This window comes from Neophocaena asiaeorientalis, unplaced genomic scaffold, assembly GCF_003031525.2.
Source record: "Neophocaena asiaeorientalis asiaeorientalis breed wild unplaced genomic scaffold, Neophocaena_asiaeorientalis_V1.1 scaffold96, whole genome shotgun sequence".
Lineage (NCBI taxonomy): Eukaryota > Metazoa > Chordata > Mammalia > Artiodactyla > Phocoenidae > Neophocaena > Neophocaena asiaeorientalis.
Genome location: NW_020175831.1, coordinates 1853049 through 1873100, shown reverse-complemented (window position 1 = coordinate 1873100; position 20052 = coordinate 1853049). Strand labels below are relative to the sequence as shown.

At 42.4% G+C, this 20052-nt stretch overlaps 1 protein-coding gene across 1 annotated transcript in view; it reads left to right on the top strand.

Moving 5' to 3' along the window:
• The first annotated feature begins 734 nt into the window (after positions 1 to 734).
• Positions 735 to 20052, top strand: part of SP3 (Sp3 transcription factor) — a 102436-nt gene continuing 83118 nt past the window's right edge. Inside the window, exons 1-3 of the mRNA XM_024732844.1 lie at positions 735 to 1215; positions 5153 to 5264; positions 5351 to 5466. Coding sequence (XP_024588612.1) covers positions 5403 to 5466 — 64 coding nt within the window. The 5' untranslated portion in view covers positions 735 to 1215; positions 5153 to 5264; positions 5351 to 5402. The remainder of the gene's footprint in view (positions 1216 to 5152; positions 5265 to 5350; positions 5467 to 20052) is intronic.

The following is a 20052-nucleotide window of genomic DNA, read 5'->3' as shown; positions in this document are numbered from 1 at the left end:
TGACGATGGTTCTAGCACCTTGAAGGCCTGGAGGGCACCTGCAGGGACATCAAGGGGCTCAAACCCCCTTGAAGAGGCCCAGGACACAGGTGAGCTGGGCATGACCTGGGCCTTTTGCTCCTTCACCTAAAATCTTTCCCACTCTCCACCATGCCTCAGGGCCGAGAGCGTCCAAACATTTTCTCTAAGGAGCTGCAATGTTGCCTCTTACTTCCCTGACCCTAAGAGAGGAGCCATTCGCGTGAAAACTTGATTTACCGAAAGAGCCTCCTCGAAACACCTTTGCTCGCCTTTAACCCGTTTGGCGGGTGTCACTGGCTCAGTGTTTGCCGATTCCGGGTCCAGAAGCGCCGAGACACAGGCGGCCAGCGCGGCCAGGGCCTCAAGTGTCACGGCTTCTAGCTCCCTGGGGAGGGAAGGGGTCTTCACCTCCGCCGGGTGCCCAGTTCCCTGCAGGGCGCGGGGGAGGGAAGAAGGAAGGAGGGAAGAGAAGGAGGGGGAGGGGACATGGCAAAGAGAGAGGGAGGGGAGGGTAAGAAGGGAGAGGGAGGGTGTAAGAGTGGGAAGAGAGTGGGTGCTGGGAAAAAGGGAGAGCCGGAAAGGGAGGGGAGAGGTGGAGGCGGAGCGGAGGTGGGGGGAGGGAACGCGAGCCACGGGGGGGGCGGGGCTCGGGGCGGGGGTTCCTGGCCACGCCCTCCCGCCTGGGCCCCCGGAATTCTGGCCGGGCCCGCGGAAGTCGTACGAGGTGGCTGGTGATCGCTTGCGTACGTCGAGGGGAGCGCCAACTCCTGTTTTCCGGACGTCCCCGGGCAGCCTGGGGGACAGCTGGGGCGTCGCGGCCCGGGGAAGGCAGCGGAAGTCAGCGTCGAAGCCGCGGAAGGAGGGGCGGCTGGCGGAGGGCCCGCAGCCCTTGAGGCCGGTTCAGCTGCACTAGTGACCGAACGCGGGTGTGAGGCTGGAGTGTGGCCGCGCGGTGCTTTCTGTAGAAGGCATTGGCCAAGAGCGCACCTAGCTTCAGGTGCTCGTCTGAATGGCGGGAGCCTGATGGCCCGGGGTTCAGTGTGACTCCTCCGATTCCCCAACCAGCCTCTCTCCAAGGGGCTCCCATATCTGAGAGTGAGGTCTGCATTTCTGTGGTCCTCATGTGGGAAACTGTCAGAAGAAGTGCGGGGGAAACTTCCAGGTTAAGGTGTGTGAATGCGAGCATGTACCGAGGTATGTGAGCCGGAGTGTGCATCCATGAAGAAGAATGTCTTTGTTCCAGGAACCCCTCTCCCCAAACTTACACCGAGTGGTGGGGTGAAAGCGAGGCAGTGTGTCCGAAATCAAAAAGCCAGGAGGTCCCCTGGGAAGCCGTCTTCCAGTAGGACCGAAGTGCTGAGCATCTTTGAAGAATGGTCCAGACACCTTGTCTTCCTTCCTGTCCTGCCCGTGGTGATCTCCTAGGAAGCCTATCATTGAATAGTCATGTTTATTGCATTTGTTTTCCTTTCTTGCCTAATTACTCTCTCTTCCCGACCCCAGGTAACAAGCTCATACTTTCGTTTCTGCTAACACTTAATTGGATGTCTCCCCTTATTGTTTGACTCCCCTGGGCTTTTGGACACCTCATAGAAGGCAGTGCTGAGTCCAGCTCTGGAGAAAGACTTTGATTGAATCTCATCTCCACCACTAACTAGCCCTATGCTTTGAGGCAAATCACTTAATCTCCCTACACTGCAGTTTCCACCACTGTGAAATGGAGATAATAATAATACTCACCTTACCAGGTTGACTGGAGGATTCAATGAAATGATTCATGTAGAGTTTATCTAGTCTTATCTGTCAGAACCATGAGCCCCCTTTCTCCTAAGCTACCCTGGGTATCCCCTCTTATGCGCCCCATTATTTTGCCACCTAATCCATTAAGCAGGGGGTTGCTTGACATGTTTTCTTTGTGTACATATAGGTGGATTGTTTCCTCAACCTGCTTTTTAAGTTCTTTAAACATAATGTCATTTCTATGTATACTCTGACACCAATTTGATACATTTCACATAGCTTGTGTTCAATACATATGGATTGAATAATTAATAAAATTTATCTGATACCTAGAGGTTTTTCTAGAAAATTTGAAGTTATGAAAAAGGAAAGCTCTTCATGGGGCAGGGTAAATAGAAAAAACTTAATAGATGAAGTTATCTTGTTCATTATCTTGTTCATAAAAGGTATCAATTATAGTAATTTCAGTTATATAAAGAAAACTGTAAAAATGACAATTGGAAGTGAACATGACAAAGTATAGAGTTGATGCCCTGCTGGAGTAGAATTATGAGTGGTTCTTTTTCTCCTGCCTTATACTTTTTAGTCCTTTCCATGCTTTTCAGAGTATGTATTACTGTGTTACTTAGGAAAAGTACTTTATATAATTTAGGTTATAAAAATGATCATATTTTGGATACTTAGAGATGGAGGGGAAAAAATCCTGAGAATAAAGCAATAGTTTTCTTTTCTTCTTTTTCAGACTAGTGAATCTTTTCTGATTCGTGCTAGAAAATCAACTGATTAGTTTGAAGTATAAAGACATCTCCTTTTCAGTGACCAGAATACTTGTCTTGCCTATTTAGGCACTTCCTTTGAAGGATCAAGATCCAAGGCAGGGAATGAAAATCATAGAAGGGTTCATATTAAATCCAGAGTCAAGGCAAAATGGTCTTAATGGTTATTTCAACCAAGCTGTAGCAGTCTAGTGAATTTTGACCTTTCCAGTGATTTTCTTTTTTGGCTTAGAGATGCACCAGTGCCGTTCTGCTTGTATTACTATAACTTTTTTTTTTTTTAGTTAAAAATGCTTTATTGCTAAAAAAATGCTAACCATCATCTGAGCCTTCAGTGATCATAGTCTTTTGCAGTAGTAACATCAAAAATCACTGATCACAGATCACCATGGCAAATATAATAAAAATGGAAAATTGTGAAATATTGCGAGAACTACCAAAATGGGACCCAGAGACATGAAGTGAGTGAGCAAATGCTGTTGGAAAACACTTTTTTTTTTTTAAATTTCAAATTTGCGATTTACTTCAAACAGAGTTACCTTCTGTTTTTATTGAAAATGAGGACAACAGCTTGATTTATTTGCACAGTTATTCTTTCATTCAACAAAAATTTACTAAGCATGTACCAAATGGCACACCCTGTGCTGATGTTGGGAATACTGGTCAAGACCTTGTCCTTATCTTCCAGGAGGTTAGGGTCTCATTGATGGACATGCATATATAAATAATGATGTTATAGAGAATTATCACAGGAGCTTTGATACGTCCATGAGTAGGCAAACTTACAGCAGCCAGTGGGACATGAAGGAGTAGCCCGTTGTAGTGGGGCAAGAGCACAGTGAGAAGGAGGAGACAGGAAAAGCTTCATAGAAAACTAGTTATCTGGGCCAATTACAAATCTTTAGCTTATAAGTGGGTAGTCCTTCCTGATGTGAAACTATTATTTTTTGCGTACTTTGCCCTAATTATGTTTTCTTATTATATTCTCTGATACATTAAGGGTATGCTTTGTGATTCCTTACTTGATAGGGGCAGTGAGTTTATAATGGTCAAGTCCTATTCCACCATATTCCAAGGACTGGCCAAAATTTAAAAATATATAAGTCCTTTTATTAGATATGATTGAGGCTTAGAAAACACCTTAAACCTTAAACTTTTTATTTTTACTTAAAGTGTATACATTCATTCCCCAGTCTTTAGGTGTTGGGCTCACTGTGGGTCCTCTGATTAAACTTACTCATAGTTTTGTCTTGCGTTAGTTCCACTTTTTTTGTTTTTGTTTTTGTTTTTTTTGTTTTTTGTTTTTTGTTTTTTTTTTTAATAAATAAATAAATTTATTTATTTATTTTTGGGTGCATTGGGTCCTTGCTGCTGTGTGTGGGCTTTCTCTAGTTGTGGTGAGCGGGGGCTAATCTTCATTGCGGTGCGCAGGCTTTTCGTTGCAGTGGCTTCTCTTGTTGCGGAACGTGGGCTCTAGGCGCACGGGCTTCAGTTGTTGTGGCTCACAGGCTCTGGAGCACAGGCTGAGTAGTTGTGGCTCATGGACTCTAGAGCGCAGGCTCAGTAGTTGTGGCCCATGGGCTTAGTTGCTCTGTAGCATGTGGGATCTTCCCCGGCCAGGGCTCAAACCCATGTCCCCTGAATTGGCAGGCAGATTCTTAACCACTGTGCCACCAGGGAAGCCCTAGTCCCACTGTTGAGTCATTGTGTTTAGGATTTCCAACCTCTGTTTTTCTATAGTGGAGAGAGAAAATAAAGACCCTTGTAAAACAATTATAAGTGGGGAGTTTTTTAGGCTTTACAATTTTTTTCTTCATCTTTTACCGTTTTCTAGCTCACAACTAATTTGACATCAGTTTTTATTATTTATTTTTTAGTGACCTGCCTTTATAGAGTCGTTTCAGAAATCATTCAACTTCATTTTTATATCATTTTTCATGTCCACTTTATCTGTTTTGAGTTTTTTTCTTTTGCACTCATTTCATTATTTTATGTAATAGACATAAACACATTTTAGAATAAATAACTGATTCCAAGGATGCAATTCAACTGTTCTGTAATGTTTCATTTAAAAAATGTTAGTCATGACCCAGTGAATTTATTTCAACCCAGTAAATTGATATGAAGACCTACAATTTGAAAAATACTGTTTTAAAGAGTAGTCACCTAGCATTCAGGGCACCTGGCATCAGTGGGGGTTAGAGAGGGATAGAGAGTGAAGGTTAATCCAGTTAGTTAGTTAAGCATTGTTTCATTAAGAGGGCTTCTACTATATTAAAATTTTGTTGGATTAAATTTCTGGGTCAACCACCAGGGTTTGGAAATCTCCTTGCACTCAAGTTTTGGATGTGTGGCTTGAGTTTTAAAGAAACCTGGCCTGGATCTAAAACTCTCAAGCTTAGAGTTAGTGCCAATGGCCCACAGAGTTCATTTTATATAGTTAACCAACCATGACTGAGCCATTTTAAGGCCATTTTTATTATATCCTTTTCTACGGATAGAACAAGGAAGTTAATTGATAAAATGTCTAAGCTAATATAAGAAAACAGTTTTCCTAGTTTGTGACAATATCTGGGCTTCTGAGAACGTCCATTTAAGTCCTGTATTCTTTCCAGGGACACAGCACTTGAAAGATATTTGATGGTACCAGAAAAGGATATGGCAAGCAAGAATATTTAAGTTGAAGTCAAGACCTTCCTTCTTGGTGGAGCTTCCCAGATAAAAAAGGTATTGGAGGCTATCCTGCCAGAGAGCATAGTAAAGACAGATGGGTATTTTCCTGGGTTGATAAATGTATTTACCCTGATCTGCAGGACTAGCTCTCAGAAGTTTACCCCTTTTCAAAATGCCTGTTGTTCACGGAAGATGTGGCCAGGGAAGGATGGACCATCTTTGGCAAAATATCTGGGAATACCTGCCTGCAACTCAGGTACCTCTAACCCCTTTTAAATGAGGGCACACAGTGTGATGTTCTTCATTTTTGAGGATGTTAGGCCTGGAACCTTAGGTTTGGTGTGGAGATTGCTTGGAAATAGGGCTTGTAAGGGATATGCACTAGGCATATCTCCTGGCTTCACGAGCTGTTTTTCTAAATCCTGAGATGGAGCTCCCTCTTGTAGATATAGAGAGAACACAATAATATCAGAGAGAGAAGCCAGCCAGTTCTGCAAACTGGCCTAATGAGAGGTAATCACAGGTGTGTAGTCCCCAAAACTCATATTATCAATGCAACTAGAATGATGAGGTTCTCAGGGACTGATTCATGCTAGCCAGACTCACTGAAGTCTTTTGAACAGAATGCCAGTTCACAATGGGGAAATTCATCTCCAGTGATCAGGAGACTCCTGTTTGTTCTCCAGGACCCTCACTGCTAAATCCTGTGTACCTGGGGAACCAGAAAGTTGTTTGGTGATCTCAGAATCACATGAGAGAAGTGGATGGTCTTATGGGTTGAATTGTGTCCCCTCCAAATCCATATGTTGAAGTTCTAGCTCCTTGTACCTTGGAATGTGATCTTATTTGGAAATAGAGTCATTCATTGCAGATGTAATTGATTAAGATTAAGAGTAGGGTGGCCCATAATCCACTATAACTGGCATTCTTATAAATGGGGATGGCAGAAAACTTAAGTCGTTTTCAACGTAAAATATACTGTTATAGATGTAAGTTGTTATATGTAAGCCACATGGTAACCACAAAGCAAAAACCTATAGTAAATACGCAAAAGAGAAAGAGAACGGAATATAGGCATACCACTAAAGCAAGTCATCAAACGACAAAGGAAGAGAGCAAGAGAAGAAAGGAACAGGTAGGGACTACAAAAACAGCCAGAAAACAATTAACAAAATGGCAATAAGCACATACCTATCAGTAATTACTTTAAATATCTATATAACTGGACTATATTCTCCAATCAAAAGACATAGAGTGACTGAATGGATTAAAAAAAAAAGACTGAGGGCTTCCCTGGTGGCGCAGTGGTTGAGAGTCTGCCTGCCAATGCAGGGAACACGGGTTTGTGCCCTGGTCCAGAAGGATCCCACGTGCCGCAGAGTGGCTGGGTCCGTGAGCCATGGCCGCTGAGCCTGCGCTTCCGGAGCCTGTGCTCCGCAATGGGAGAGGCCACAACAGTGAGAGGCCCACGTACCGCAAAAAAAAAAAAAGACCTATATGCTGTCTACAAAAGACTCACTTTAGATGTAAGGACACACAGACTGAAAGTGAAGGGATAGAATAGTCTGTGCAAATGGAAACCAAAAGAAAGCTGGAGTCGCTTTACTTATATCAGACAAAATAGACTTTAAAACAAAGACTAAAAGAAAAAGAAGGGCATTACCTAATGATAAAAGAGTAAATCCAACAAGAATTTATAACACTTGTAAATATTTATGCACCAGCATAGGAGAACCTAAATATATATAGCAAATGTTAACAAATCTAAAAGGAGAAATAGACAGCAATACAATAATAGTAGGGAACTTTAATAACCCACTTAAATCAATGGATAGACCATCCAGACAAAAAATCAATAAGGCAACATTGGTCTTAAATGACATGTTAGACCAAATGGACTTAACAGGTATTTACAGAACATTCCATCCAAAAGCAACAGAATATATTCTTCTCATGTGCATATACATTCTTCTCTATCTATTTTTCAAGATAGAAAATATGTTAGGTCACAGAATAAGTCAATAAATTTAAGAGGATTGAAATCATATCAAGCATCTTTTCTGACCACAATGGTATAAAACTAGAAATTGATTTTATGAAGAAAACTGGATAATTCACAAATATGTGGAGATTAAGCAACATGCTACTGAACAACAAATGGATCAAAGAAGAAATCTAAAGAATAATTTTAAAATCCCTGAGACAGATGAAAATTAGGAATGTAACATATCAAAATTTATAGAGAAGTTCATAGCAATAAATACCTACCTCAAGAAACAATAAAAGTCTCAAATAAACAACCTAATTTTACACCTCAAAGAACTAGAATAAGAAGAAAAAATGAAGCCCAAAGCTAGTAGTAGGAAGAAAGTAAGATTAGAGTGAAAATAAATAAGAGACTAAAAAAAAAAAGGAAAAAATAAAGTAGAAAAGATCAGTGAAACTAAGACCTGGTTCTTTGAAAAGATAAACAATGTTGACAAACCTTTAGCTAGACTCACCAAGAAAAAAAGAGAGAGGACTCAAATAAATAAAATCATAAATGAAAGAGGAGATGTTAAACTGGTGCCACAGAAATGCAAAGGATCATAAGAGACTACTATGAACAATTATACACTAACAAATTGGACAGCCTAGAAGAAATGGGTAAATTCCCAGAAACATACAACCTGCTAAGACTGAACCTTGATGAAATAAAAAGTCTGAACAGACCAATTACTGGTAAGGAGTAATCAAAATTCTCCCAACCAACAAAAGTCCAAGACTGGACAGCTTCATTGGTGAATTCTACCAAGCATTCAAAGAATTAATACCAATCCTTCTCAAATTCTTTCAAAAATAGAAGAGGAGGAACTCTTCCAAGCTCAACTTCCGAGGCCAGCATTACCCTGATACCAAAACCAGGATTAAGGATGCCACAAGAAAGGAAAATTACCGGCCAATATACTTGATGAACATAGATGCAAAAATCCTCAACAAAATATTAGCAAACTGAATTCAATAATACATTAAGAGGATCATACGCCATGATAAAGGAGGATTTATTCCAGGGATCCACAAATCAGTCAATGTGATACACCACATTAACACAATGAAGGATAGAAATCATATGATCATCCCATTGAAGGAAAGCATTTGACAAATTTCAACATCGTTTATGATAAAAACTCTCAACATAGTGGGTATAGAGGGAATGTACCTCAACATAGTAAAGGCCATATATGACAGGCCCACAGCTAACATCATACTTCATGGTGAAAAGCTGAAAGCTTCTCCTCTAAGATCAGGAACAAGACAAGTGTGTCCACTCTTGCCACTTTTTAGTCAACATAGTACTGGAAGTCCTAGCCAGAGCAATTAGACAAACAAAACAAAGCAAAACCCAAATTGGAAAGGAAGAAATAAAAATGTCACTATTTGCAGATGACATGATATTACATCTTCCTTCTTCTGTTTATACGTTCTTTTTTCTGATAGGTCAATGCCATGTGTCATATCTCAATTTTCTTTGCCATACTCCAGGTATGTCTTACAGTACACCTGGGTTGCTCCTGCCAAGCATTTACACGTACTACCCAGGCTATTCTGTTTTAGTTAATGAAAGAATCAGCTGCAGGCTGCTGATTAAAAGAGACAAATGAATACACCAAAAAGAAAAGCAGATCTGTGACCCCTGCCTCTCAAAATTTTGATTTGTAAGTTTATGGTGGGACCCAAGGATACTCATGTTAAATAAGCATCATAGGTGCTGTTAACCTCACTGATTATCTGTTGATTTGTGCTAGATTCTTTCTTAGAGCATAATCTAAATTCCAGGTTCTGGAGACACCCAGCTTGGTCCAACCTTGGTAGGTTGTACTCGTAGCTTTAAGGACCTAGGCATTCCCCAGCTAAGAGTTCAGAAGAAGAGTGGGTATCCAAGCCAGTCCAATTTGTTCATTCATTCATTCAACAAATTTTTGAGCATCTGCTATGAACTAAATACTGTTCTAGGGTCTGGAGATACATCAATAATACAAATAGATACAAATCCCTTACATTCTAGCTGGGAGTAAACAGTCAACAAATCAATAAATACACTAGGTGAGCCGTGCTATAGACAAATACAAGCAGTGTAGAAGGATTGTGAATGCAGAGGGTCTGCGGGCATTACAGTTTTCAAAGGCGTGTCCTGGGTAGGCCTCACTGACAACATGACTTAGGTGGGCCATGTGGTTCTCCAGAAGAAGACTGTCCCAAGCAGAGGGGACAGCCAGTACAAAGTCCCCGGTCAGAAGCTGAGCACACCTGGCCTGTTAACAGAAACAGGAGGCCAGTGTGCCTGGAGTGGAGTACGAAAGGGAGGGAGGTGGCAGAGGCTGAGGTCAGAGGTTACAGGGGAGTCAGATCATGTCCTTACAGGGCATTGCAAGGCCATTGGCTTTTACTCCAGTGAGACGGGAATCAATTGGAAGATTCTGAGCCGTGACATGATCTGACTTATATTTTTAAAGTATCGTTCAGGCTGCGGTAGGAGGGACAGGAGCAGAAGCAAGGAGGACCAGTTAGGAGATGACTCCAGTAGTGCAGATGAAATGTTGATGATTGGCAATAGGGTAGTAGCAGCAGAGATGGTGAGAGGTGTTAGATGTTGGATAAAATTTGAAGGTAGAACCATTTTCTGACAGATTGGATGTGAACGTTGGAGAAGACAGATGTCAAGGAGGACTCTAAGCAGGGTGAACCTTACAATTCTTGCTTGGAATGCTGAACAGAAGCATGTCCAAATGAGGAAGCACATGGCAGGCATCCTATGCCCATGAGGAGAGTCAAACTGTGGGTGGCAGGGCAGAGCGGCAGAAAGAAATGGTCCTGAGGGCAGTGCTGATCCTGAAGCCTGGTCCACCTCTGCACTTCCAGTTACAAGAGCCAATGAGTCCTTTGTCACTTGCCTCCAAAATAGGCTTATTGCTACTCCCACCCAGACTCTAAGGTGTCTCTGAGATGTGCTATTTGCCTAAAGACACTTACAACAGTTCCACCAGAGCTAGTCTTCAGACCTCAGGGATGACTCCCAAAATATTCCTTCTCATGCCTCTCTATCTCACTGGTCTCTTGGCAAATTGTAAGCCCCTTAGTGTACTGTGTCAGGAGCAGGGCCAGACAGACCCGGCACGGCAGAAAATGTGAAATTATTAGCACAAGATCCCTGTTGTTGGTAGTAGTGGTGGTGCTAGTATCACCTGTATTTTACAAAATTGAGAGCAGAGATTAAGGGATTTACCGTGGATCAGAAAGTCTTCTATTTCAAATCTAAGATGGGTTTGTCTGATTAACCAATTACAATCCATCTATCACATAGAAGAGAGTAGAGCTTTTCAGGAGGAGATCATCTGGCTGGTTGCTTCACTGACTGGCAGTATACTGGTACAGATACCACAGATGTGATCCTCAGCCTTACACATCAAATAACTACCGGGCCCCTTCACTCTGGGTGATTAGGTTGGAAAGGATTAATTCATATAGCCCAACTTACAAGAAACGGACGTATAGACCAGCTTGTCAGATTATTTAAAATAGGAAATATTTCTCAAACTTGAGAACTTGTAGACTCTTGAATATATCCCACTTTGAGAAGCATTGTATTCGTACTTACATCATGAGACTTTATGTGATCACTTGATCAAAACAGTCAGAAATGCAAATCTAGTCTGAACATTGGCATTATTCTATGAAAAGGTGGCAATCCAGGTGATGCTTGTGTTAAAATTTTTATATTATCTTTAAAATGAAAACACAAAATTTTAAAATTATTCTAAAGAATTCCTGGACCTCTAAGAATATGATTGAAGACTCCAATATGAAAAATAATGCAATAGAAGAAAGGCTTTGTTTGAAAACGGGAGCTAGTTATGTATACAGGATGCTCTAAAGCAAGTCCACTCAGGAAACCAGATTGCAGATCAGAAGGCAGATTGGTGGGTGTAGAACAGAGGGAGTTGGCTGTTCTCAGGGAACACAGTCCTCAGACAAGGGTAGCTGGTTATCCTAACCTGCATTTGCTCTACAAATATTTTTGTTTTAAGACTCTACCAGTCATGGAGAACAGAGCTCCATCTTTCTTGCCTTATGATAGAGAAGGCAAGAACAAATTATTGCTCACTAACTTTCCTTTTCCTAGACTTCATCATGAATCCATGAACCCTCCCTGCCAATGCATCATTTCTAGGTAAATAGGAATTGTGCTCTTCTCCTGACAAGGAAGGGACTTGGACCAGATTAGGGAACTCCAGAGACCACACTCTTTCCAATTAGCACGTAGCTAGTTTTTGTCATTCAACTAAAATTATGAGGGTCGCTTATATTCTATAGGAGACGGTAAAAACAACTTTTAACTCTCTTCCAATTTTGTCTACAGCAGACTCTGAGAAATCCTTCATTCTTCTCAAATGACTTCTCCCCGTGTTGTCTGCCTACTCCTATTTTAAATCTGCCTTTGACCAACCCTCCCCTTTCCCACCTCCAGCCTCAGCTGAGTCAGTGCTAGGAAGTAGGGAGCGCCCACCGCCCATTGCCACGTACTCTCTCCTGGCTCCCGCACTGGATTGGACTGGAGCCAGGTTCAGCGCTGGGCTGCCTCCAAGCAGGCTGAGAGAATGCATCCTGTTCCTGGGCAGCGATTCCAGGGGCAACATTGAATCCTCGGAGCCGTGCAAGGGCATGTAATCCCTTAGGCCACTTGGCAAATGCCTATTTGTTCTCTAGTATTGTCAGAACGGGGAGGGGGTGTGGAGGGAGCGCCTGGCCAGTTTGGAAATGAGAGGGCCCTTAGGGAGCACGCGCTGAACCCCAGGGAGCCTTGATCCGAGCATGAGGTCCTTGCTGAGCCCCCTTACCTGGTCTGCCACACCACTCGGAGCAGATGCCTACACAGGCACCACCAGTGCCCTCCAGCGCCTTTCAGTCCAGCCACTGCTGACTTTCTCTACCCTACCATTTCTCAGGAATGTGTGCCGTTCATCTTCTTCCCGCAGTCTGGAATGTTCATCCCTTTTAGCTCCTCCTCGCTAAATCCTCCGCACCATTCATTCATTCATTCATTTCTTTTCCCTTCCAGTTTTATTGAGATGTACTTGGCATACAGTGTAAGGTTAAGGTGTACAGCATAATGATTTGACTTATATACATCATGAAATGATCACCACAATAAGTTTAGTGAACATCCATCATCTCATATAGATACAAAATAAGGCAAAAATGTTTTTCCTTGTGATGAGAACTCAGGATTTACTCTCTTGCCAACTTTCATATATGTTAATTATATTTATCATGTTGTACGTTGTATCCCTACTACTTATAACTGGAAGTTTGTACCTTTTGACCACCTTCATCCAGTTCTCCCTCACTCTACCCCCTGCCTCCGTGGTAACCACGGATCTGATCTCTTTTTCTATGAGTTTGTTTGTTTGTTTCTGAAGTATGTTGACCTACAGTGTTAGTTCCTGGTGCACAACATAGCGATTTAATATTTCTATATATTATGAAAATGATCATCACTCCTCCCCACCCTTCAAAAGCCACAGCTGTAATGAGCCCTCTAGAAGGCCTTCTATGATCTACAACCAGAAAGGATCTCTTCTTTTTTTGTCAACAGCCATACCCATTTTCCTGGACCTATCCTAAAACATAGACAAAGTTCTGGTTTGTATTGTAGCTACTAAGATACATTTCTTATCTATTCTACCAGGAAATAAGGTAGGACATGGGGGCATGTGTGACTGCCTTTGCTTTTCTCATAAGGTTCCTCACATTGTAGTTACTTAATATTTGTTGAATGAATAATAAATCGGAAGCATTGTGCACATGGTGCACAAATTACAGAAGACAGGATCCTTTGCAAGTTTCCCTTCAGAAGCTGGCCCTAAGCAGGGCTTTCCTGGATTCTCCTCTAATCTCCCCCCACACCTGCAGCTACAGGGGCCTATTGCAGGGGGAGGGTAGCCTCCAGGTCCTTGATCCAGCAGTAAGCCAGCATCCCTTCTGACTGGTCAGTGCCTAGGCCATCCCAGTTGTAAAATATTTTGAATATCACCGCTGCATCTAAGACAGGCAGCACTCAACCAAATGACATAGAAGAGAGAGTGTATTCAAGTGCATGTTATAGCAGTAAGACATTTCCATTGTGTGTGAGGCACAGGCTCGGTGTGTTGAGGGAGGCACTAGAGGGTAGGGGAGTTGGGTGTTGCTAGAAGCTGGAAAGCAGGGAATAATTGTACTTTTCGTTAATTACTTGTGTAACCTTGGGCAATAGAGCACCTCTGCAGTCTGGAGACCTGAGTTCTGGTGCTGACACCTGCGCTTGGATCTTGGGCAGATCACTTGACCTTGTCACAGTCAATTCATCTACACAATAGGGGGATGGTTGAGGTTATAGTGAGATACAGGGTTGTTCGATGCATGTAGAAAGTCATGAATGGAGCCTCAAGAATGGATAGGTCAAGGGGATAGTGCTTGAGCTTTCCTGTTGAGCCTTCCTGTGGAAGAATCTATTTCCTGCCTGTGCTTTAACAGGAAGTATTTATTGGTTTTAGACCAAGTCTTGGAATTGAACATCTGGCAAAAGATGGAGAAAATAAACAGGGGTATTCAAACATCAGTCTGATAATGTGCCTAATAGTCTGAAGTTTTTTTGCTTGAAGCAGGAAGTGTTTCTCATCAGGTCAAATCACAATTAAACCATGCTTTCTTTTCTCTGTAAAGTTCTTTTAAGTTCTTTGTTATTTCTCCTCTGAAAGGGCTCACAACACATTGCCAGATGTGACCAGTGAGCATGGAGTAGGTTATGTAAATGTCTGGTATAGTTTAGTTTATTATCATTGTTTTTATTACTTGGTAAAAAGAAAAGTCACTTGTTGGTTATATTTTCCTGTGCAAATAGAATTGCTTAACAGAAGAAAAGGAAATAGAGCAACTGTTACTAAATGACCCAAAAGCAGAAGTTGAGTTCCTTTCACATGAGCATTCAAAAATGTTTCAGCCACCCACTCTGGTCTTGGCAGCCCAGAATCGGGGAAGACCTGAGCTGTGTTGGGCAAGGTCAGAGTGAAGATTTATACACCAGCAGAGGAATGCGGGCAGGAGGCAGGCATGTGGAGGTACTGGGGGTGAATCTTTGAGCAGAACCACTTAGTAGCCGTGAACACCACTCACAAACCCAGTTATAATCATGTAACAGAAACACATGTTGTGAATTTGCTAATTTCTCAGACACATTATGTTTCAGAATTCTTGAAAGTACCCCAGGGGAGCTCTCTCTAAACTGGTTTCATTCAAGGTCAACACCTTGGCTAGCTGACCAGTAAGATAATTTTCTAGATGTGGGAGCCATTTGAAATATGAAAGTCTTGAAAAGAAGCATATTACAATAGATTAGAATCTGGAAGAGAGATTACAAATTTAACAATATGCACTTAAACGTGAATTGTTATCATTGGTTAGACAGATATCAAATTTATTCAACCCATAATTCTCAACCTCTTTTTTTCCCCATAAAAGCCATAAATGTAGTACGAAGTGGGAAATAAAGGCTGCTGGGTGATCGGTAAGACAGCTGATTGTTTCTCTAGCAAAGGAAATTTTTGTAATTTGTTCATATGCTGCTGCATTAATGCTAAAACTTGCTGTCGGCTACTGATTATTCCCTACAAAAATTTGGTTTCTGTTTTTAATCTTGGTAAGAGAGCAGTTGTTATTGTAGTCTTCAGAGGAAGACTGGTACCTGAGAGAGAGCCCCACTGACAGGTGGGGCCAGTGTTTTAACGAGGGGAGTTTTGTTACACAGAAAGATTTTGGAGATGGTATTTTAACAGTTTCCCTTGGAAGATTAAGTTTTCTAATTGCTTTTGTTGTTAAAATGCAAGTGTATAATAGATGTGTCTGATTAGTTTCATAATAAGAAGGCCTGTCTCCAATTCTCCTTATACCAAATATAAGCTAATGTTTTATTTTTGCCTTAAATTTGAAGAAAGACTTTAAATTTAAGTATTATAACTAACGGACAACACGGACAGTTATCACTTTCAGGTCGCTTATCAATATCACCTTCTCAATGAAGCCAACTTTGACCACCTTATTTAAAATTGTAATACCACCCGCAACCATCATACGCTTTCTTTTCTCCATGGTACTTATCACTTTCCAATCTACTAATTTACTTTTTTATTATATTTATTGCTTATCATTTTTCTCCTTCTACTAGAAGGTAACCTTCATGAAGGCAGGATTACCCATGTTGTTTACTGATATATTTTTAGCGCCATAAACAGTACCTGGCATATGTGTGTGTGTGTGTGTATGTGTGTGTGTATATATATATATATATATATAAAATATATATGGCAGGCACACAGCAAATGTTTGTTGAATGATTGATGGACATCTATATATCTGTACTTTCAAAATGTCTTCTGTTCAGAGAATACTACTAATATCTAAGAACCCTAAGGTGCATTTCTTAAAGGCACAGCCCCTGTGGGTGCATGTGATCAAAGTGTAGTCAGAGAACTGATGTTGGACACAAGTGTTTGATGCTCCAGTTGCTCTTTGAGCGTTTACCAGAAGCAGCTGAGTGCCAAGTCTGCATAGGCCATAAGGACAAATCTCTCTCAATGACTAGAAAGTCAAGACAGTATGTATTTGTGAAGTGTTCATTTCTATGTACCCAGTGCTGAATCCACTGTGAGGTTCTCCTGAAAGGAGAAGGCCCCATCCTTGTTCTCAACAAGCTGGCCATCTGGCTGGGAAATTTTCTGTAGAAATGGCCACCTATGGTTCCTAACTCTTATTAGCAAGAGGATCCACCTAATTTAAACCAAAGAACTGCTTGAATTTGAGGACTTAAAAACTCAAGTCAATGAAGATCATTAAAAGTACATGTAGGGCTTCCCTGGTGGCGCAGTGATTGAGAGTCCGCCTGCCGATGCAGGGGGATGCGGGTTCGTGTCCCGGTACGGGAAGATCCCACATGCCGCGGAGCGGCTGGGTCCGTGAGCCATGGCCGCTGAGCCTGCGCGTCCGGAGCCTGTGCTCCGCAACGGGAGAGGCCACAACAGTGAGAGGCCCGCGTACCGAGGAAAAAAAAAAAAAACAAAGTACATGTAACCATTTGCTTAGACCAGTAGCCAATTCCTTTGACCTGGTATCCAAAGATTTTTAAAGGTAATTGTTTGTACAGTGAGGCTTAGCTGAATATTTTCAAAGTATCTCCGTATCAGAGTGCCCTGGAGATGAAGAGAGATTGTATGTTTCCCTGCAGTCCTCTGCTTGCTGTAAACACCTCCATCTCTTGTCTAACTAAGACACAAGTTTGTGCTTGCCTCTTACCCTAGCTCACCAATCAGAGCCCCCAGGTCCTCCTGAGTGAGTCCCCCAGTGTTCCTTGTCTGCTGGTCTCACTGTCTCTGGTCCCTCTACCTCCAGTCCCTCCTGCTCACTAGAGCCAGATGAATCCTTCTAAATCATGGCTTTCACCTTATCGGGTCCCCCTTTAGGAATTAATTTTACAACATGCATAGGACTAAATCCAAACTCCTCACACTACAGTTTTCTCCCATCAGATAGTTCCACCTGGCTTAGATGACCTCAGCTCCCTGCCACAGTGAATACTGTGCTCCAATCTGGTCTCTTTGTTCTTCTTTCCCCTTCCACTTTCTCAGTTTCCCTTTCCCAGCCCTTGCTCTCCATCCTTGGACCCGTCTCTTTGTCTTTATTTGTACTGTTTCTCATTCATTCATTCTTTAAATAGATATTGAGCATATACCATATATGAAGCAGTGTTTTGTGTCCTGGGGATACAAACTCAGCGATTTGGATTATGCTGTCTTCCCTTCTTCCTTAATCCAAGGCAATCCAAACCATACACTGCCCTCAAGCGCCAATTCAAGCTTCACCTTCCTAAAGGTTTCCTGATTCACCCCCCCGGACAATGGTAGGCAGCTGAGTATAATGGTAAAGAGAAAGGGCTTGGGAATCAGATAAATCTGGATTGGAATTTTTTGTCTGCCACCCAATATCTATTGACTATTAGGCAAGTTACTCAACCTTTCTAAGCCTCCTATTACCTCATCTATAAAATGGGAATCATAGTCCCTCATGGGTTTGTTTTGAGAGTAAAGAGAGATAGTAGTCAATGGTGATGTTGCTGTTATCTTTCTCTTCTCTGAAACTTTATAGCAGATAAATGATGCTTGGTCACTTAAGAATGAGTGAATATTACTTGTAGTGTTTTTGTGTTTCATGAAACTCCTTCCTCATTCAGCAGCACTTAACAAGTGCACAGTGAATGTATGTACAGTAAGAGGACACTTGGCCGTCTCATTGTCTCTCTCCTATTACGTCCCCAATTCCTCAGGGACACTGGCTTCTGGCTGTCCTTCCTATACCACCTCCTTGTCAAGATGAACCCTTTCCGTGGACTGAAAGCCATCAAGATAGAAATGGAGATGCCTCTATTTGATCTGGGGCTAATGGGAGAGGGAAACGTTTACAAACTGAAGGGTGCCTGAATTTCCAACTAGTGTTAAGTGACCATAGCAGAGTGTAACTCATGGCTGCAAGTTGCTCTGTCAAAGATGGAATTAAAGGTAAATTTGAAGTTTCACAACATAGTTCTCTCTATTATGGGTGCCGCTGTGCATTAAAATTGTCTGTGTGAGGCTCGTTGGGGTGGGCAGAGATTCAGTCACTGCTAATGCCTTAAGGAAATGGGGTGGTGAGAATTAGGGTCATTCATCCCAACTGGGGCAAGAAAGAGAACCAGGAAATGTGTTTTTCAGTCTTGACATCTTGCCAGCTGGAGCTAGAGGGAAATGTTTTTTTGAACTCATCGAGCAGCCTACTCACAAATCACAGAGATAGCTGCGCTCAACAAGAATAGAGAGAATTTTTATGTGGTCTAGTTAAAGATGTGCACCACCCATTCAGAGCTGTGCAGAGCACCCCTTAAGGACCCTTGAAACCAGACCACATCACTGGTAGAAGCCCACTTTAGCAAATGCTATGATAACTGGTTTTACGCAATGAGGCTATTTACACATCCTCAGTAACAGTTTGGACTAGTATAAGAAAAATACAGTATAGCAGGCGTGCCCGCCAAATTCTGCATATTTAGCCATCAACTGATAACTAAGATACTATCTAGTAGGTATAATATTTAGGTGTGGTTAAGTAGTCTTAAAAAGAATAAATATTCTAAACGGTTATAAATCAACTTTGCAGTTTTCAAAATAACTTTCTTATGATCTCAACTGGTTCTTATGACAACTTTGGGACAAGGGCAGCACAGATAATTATAACCATTTTACAGGTGAAGAAAGAGAGAGGTTAAATGATTGTCCAAGGTTACAAAGCCTCTAAGTAGCAGAACTAGGATAAGGTTCCTCATAAGCATTATTATTTTTGTTATTATTATCACGCTGGTTATTATATCGACTCCCTGATACACTTCTCTGTCTTTTCTGCTCTCTTTCCTATACACAGAGATTTCTGGAATGCACGTGCCCCTGAGCTGCTCTGTCTCCTCTGGGCTGGGGAGTAGGGTGTCCCTGACTGGGTTCTTGGCTTTTACAGGGGCAGATGGGGCTGGAAGCCTGGCCTGGCCCGGCTGGCTGGGTTTCTGATTTTGCCTGGGGCCAGGCCTGAGTGGGATGGTTAGAACTGGAGCCCTTTTTACATTTCATGTTTTTCTGGTTTCTAAAAACAAAACAGGGTAAGAAACCCCTCCAGCAGGAGTGCTTGTTCCAGGCAGGGTGTTCCTGCCAGTCTCCTCCTGTAGGAGGACCTGCCTTTGGGCATTCCTATTCCCTTTCCTTGGTATGTGATCACTCTGATAAGTTTTAAAGATACATCACATTCAGTGTCCAGGTCTGACTGTTAGATTAGAATGCAAATACAGTAGGTTACATGGTTTCATTTCATTAAAAAAACACTATTCTTGAAGTTGGGAGGTACACGTGTTTACTAATATTATGCTGAAGCTCTAAGAAGGCACCATCCCCCAGCCCCAGAGGAGTCAGCTGGACGGCTTGAGTCTGGAAGGAGTGGTGGTGGCCAGCACAGGCTGACACGTGCTGGTCTGGTGGGGCACAGCTCAGCCTGGCCTCTGGAGGTTCTTTATCTGAAAGAGAGATCACTCACTCTCATTTGGTCATTGCTTGCACTTCTTTGGAGGAAAAAAAAAAAAGAAAGAAACACACCCAGAATTTGAAGTAATGGAACTTCATTAAGTTGGAAGCACCAAGGTCGTGTAAACGGGGAGGGTTTTAATTGAACAAGAAAATGTAAACCCCTGCTCCTTCCTAGCTGGAACCCATCCGTGTTGCACATCTGCATTAGTCCTGCTGCCCGTGCTTTTCACGATTGTTTCCGAGGGCAAGGACCTGAGTTTTGGATGCTCACTAATCAGAACCGTGCCAGGGGAAACCCAGAAACATTTAGCAACTCTACCCAGAGAATGCAAATAGTCACCCGCTCCGGTTCAGTCCCCTTCACACGGCCTGGACACGGTTGACTCCAGAGGCTGCAGGGGAAGGCATGGCTTTGAAAGTCTCTTTCATAGCGGGTAAGCTCATGCTTTCCCACATAAACCCTGAGACAGCTGGGGAGAGAGAGATTGGAAGAAAGACAGGGAGAGGCAGGGAGACCTTGTCTGTATAGAAGAAGCCAAGAGCACAACAGCAGCCATCAACGTGCCAGAGGGAGGCTGGCAGAGAGCCAAGAATCTCTGAGCGAGAACTGAGCATCAGGGCAGGCCCCTCTCCCAGCACCGTTCCAACCAGGAGAATCAGACAGTGCCCACCAGTTGCCT